Source organism: Calliphora vicina, unplaced genomic scaffold (assembly GCF_958450345.1).
Source record: "Calliphora vicina unplaced genomic scaffold, idCalVici1.1 scaffold_18, whole genome shotgun sequence".
NCBI lineage: Eukaryota > Metazoa > Arthropoda > Insecta > Diptera > Calliphoridae > Calliphora > Calliphora vicina.
The window spans coordinates 245574-248353 of NW_027052672.1; the positions used below are offsets into that span (position 1 = coordinate 245574).

Consider the following 2780-nt stretch of genomic DNA (forward strand, 5'->3'; position numbering starts at 1 on the left):
AAAGTTGCCTGTTGTTGTTTTTGCTTTTGGGCTTGTTATATTTTTCGCCACAACAACCACAAGTGAACTGACAGTTCAGACCATGGCGTATTTAACAAGGTGACAGCAGTGGCGAATTGAAATAAATACAGGCGAATCACTTATTTTTTATATATAGAGTTTGACATACGGACGTACGGGCGAATATTTTTTATATATGTAGTTTGACATTTGTGCGTGCTATTTCTATAATCAGCTGTGCTGCCGATGGCACCTTATTAAATGCACCTTGGGAATGACAATCTTATATTTACCCTTGCCACTCATGGTGAAAGCTATAAAAACCTAAATAACATGCCCATTTGACAAAACCCGTTTTATTAGTACAATCACTAGTTTTTTATTTAAAATAATTTAAAAAATGAGTAAACAAACGAAAATTAAATGAAAAAAGGAAAAACGAACCATCATTATACAAATTATACTAAAATAAAAAGAACTGCCTTTAAATTACTCGTAATTTCTCAATAACTTGTTGATATTCCTTTTCCACTTGTTCGTATTCCTCCTGTAACTGTTCAATGCGCAGTTTCAGATTGGGTAAGCGGGCCCGTAACCATTCAGTGTCCATTTTAGCCTTTTCCATTTTTTTGATATCACTTAATTGTTTGTGATACACAGCATTTAAACGTTTTTTCACATCCAAACGATAGGAGGTGTAATCATCCTTGTCGTGTATATTTATATAAAACAAGCGTAAAATTTCATAGACTTTACGGCACTGGCGGGGGTTTAACTACAAAAATTTGCAAATAATATAAAAATATATTGTGGTAAATTGTAGAAATATTTACTTTCAAAACTTCTCTAGCCTCCTTGATCATTTCCTTGTTAAAACCCTTTTTAAGTTCCTCCTTTTGAAACGACTTCAGTTTCTTACACAAAAGGGCATCCACAAAATTACGCATACGTTGAAAATCATGCGAGGGATCTTCCACTGTTATGTCTATGACATTTTTCAGAGTTTGATAGAAATTATAAATGGTTTTTAGAAATTTGGTACCTACGCCCAACTTTTGGAAAGGTGGTAAAACCAACATTTGAGAAATTCTAGGACGTATATTTTGGGGATATGCATAATACTCATAGACGGTGGTGTAGCCCACAGTGGCAAAAGATACCTCACCATTATCATTTTTAAATTTTTCATAGCTGCAAAAAAAACAAAACTTTATTTAAAGAAACTAAAATATAAATATTAAACTAAATATAAAATTTGTACATACCATATAAAATATGACCACTGTGGATCATCTACATCAATATAAGAAGCGGCATCCACAAACCATAATACAAATGTCTGCAAACGTGAGAAAAATTTCAAAAACGAAGGCTGTTTGTAGTTGGAATTGTAAAATTCAAACACTCTTTTTTTGCCATCATCTTCTTGCTTAAATTCAAAAAGTTTTTCACCAAAAGGCTGGAATTTGTCTGCCTTATCTAAAGTCTTTAGAAATTCATCCATATTTACAAAATAACAACCATCCGGCAGTTTTTCCGCTATCGTTGCCACCACATCATCAGCCTTAATATCTCCCTTAGACAATTCGTCCACCTTCTTGTCGTAATCTATGCCCAAATAAATGTGCAACGGTCCGGCTGTGTACAGTATGCGTACTTTTAAGTCTTGATATCCAAATATGCTTTCGGATTCGCCAAATATTTGATGGGCCATCAAGGGGTGAAAAGCTAATTCTTCATTTTCCAAATCCGACTTAGAACGTACTTTAACACAATGAAATGTATCCATTATTATCTATTAGTTTTCTAATTATTTGTGACAAACTTACTCAATTTGAATTCCACCACTTCTAAGGCATCCAATACTAAATCTTGGTATTCTTGTATCTGAGCCATGCTTCAAGTTTTTTGCAATAACTTTCCAATCGTTTGTTGCAAATCTTGACGCGCAAACAAATATTTTTCTCGTATTTCACTTAAAATTATATTGATATTTTTAACATTTATTTGAAATTTAGTTTTCTCTTTGTAATTTGTATTGTTTTAATTTGTTTTATTTAGGACTTTCGTTGTAGATTTAAAGACTTTTAACAAAGCAAGAAGACTCCATGAAAAATAAAACAAAATAATTGTGCGAAAACATCTTCTTCCTTCAGGCATTCGCAGTGAATTGTTAGCAACAGAAGATGCCAGATGCTCAAGTGTTTTATAGGGTTTCTCTTGAGTGGAAGTCAAGATATATTAATTATAATGTGTGAATTTTGTTATTTAAAAACGAGAACGTTTTGACTTTGTTCTTAAAGGTGTCAATTGTTTCTAAATCTTTATTGAATTCAAATTCTTAATTATTGCTTAAAATTAATGTATTGGCTGTACCAATACATACTTATTTTCTACAAAGATGCCGATTGTGCACTTTTAAACAAAGGCATCTTTGATGGTCACATTGTGTCAAATCATACGATCAATCCAATTCGATTGTGTGCAAACTTTGTGTTTACATTAACCATCTGGTGGTCTTCGACAATATTTATTAATTAAGAGAATTTGTTTACAAATTCGTCAAACTAAAATTAATTTGAAATAAAACAGTAGGGTAGTACTTAAAGCTACCCACTATGTTTCGTTGATTTATACCGGAATAGACATTGGACTATCCGGAGGATTCGCACATATAACTCCCCTATCGTTAAGATTCGAGTCCCTTCGAATATATTTCTTAATTCTAATTAATATAAAATATAATACAAATACAAGAACCAATGAATACAGTATATAAA

General features: G+C 32.1%; 1 protein-coding gene across 1 annotated transcript; it reads right to left on the reverse strand.

Moving 5' to 3' along the window:
• Positions 1–354: 354 nt before the first annotated feature.
• LOC135963141 (histone acetyltransferase type B catalytic subunit-like) lies at positions 355–2070 on the reverse strand. Its single transcript, XM_065514910.1, has 4 exons — positions 1830–2070; positions 1266–1764; positions 834–1191; positions 355–775 (listed from the first exon to the last, which is right to left on the reverse strand). Exons 1-4 carry the CDS (start codon positions 1894–1896, stop codon positions 485–487), a joined length of 1215 nt encoding a protein of 404 aa, XP_065370982.1. The 5' UTR covers positions 1897–2070; the 3' UTR covers positions 355–484.
• Between the last annotated feature and the right edge of the window lie 710 nt (positions 2071–2780).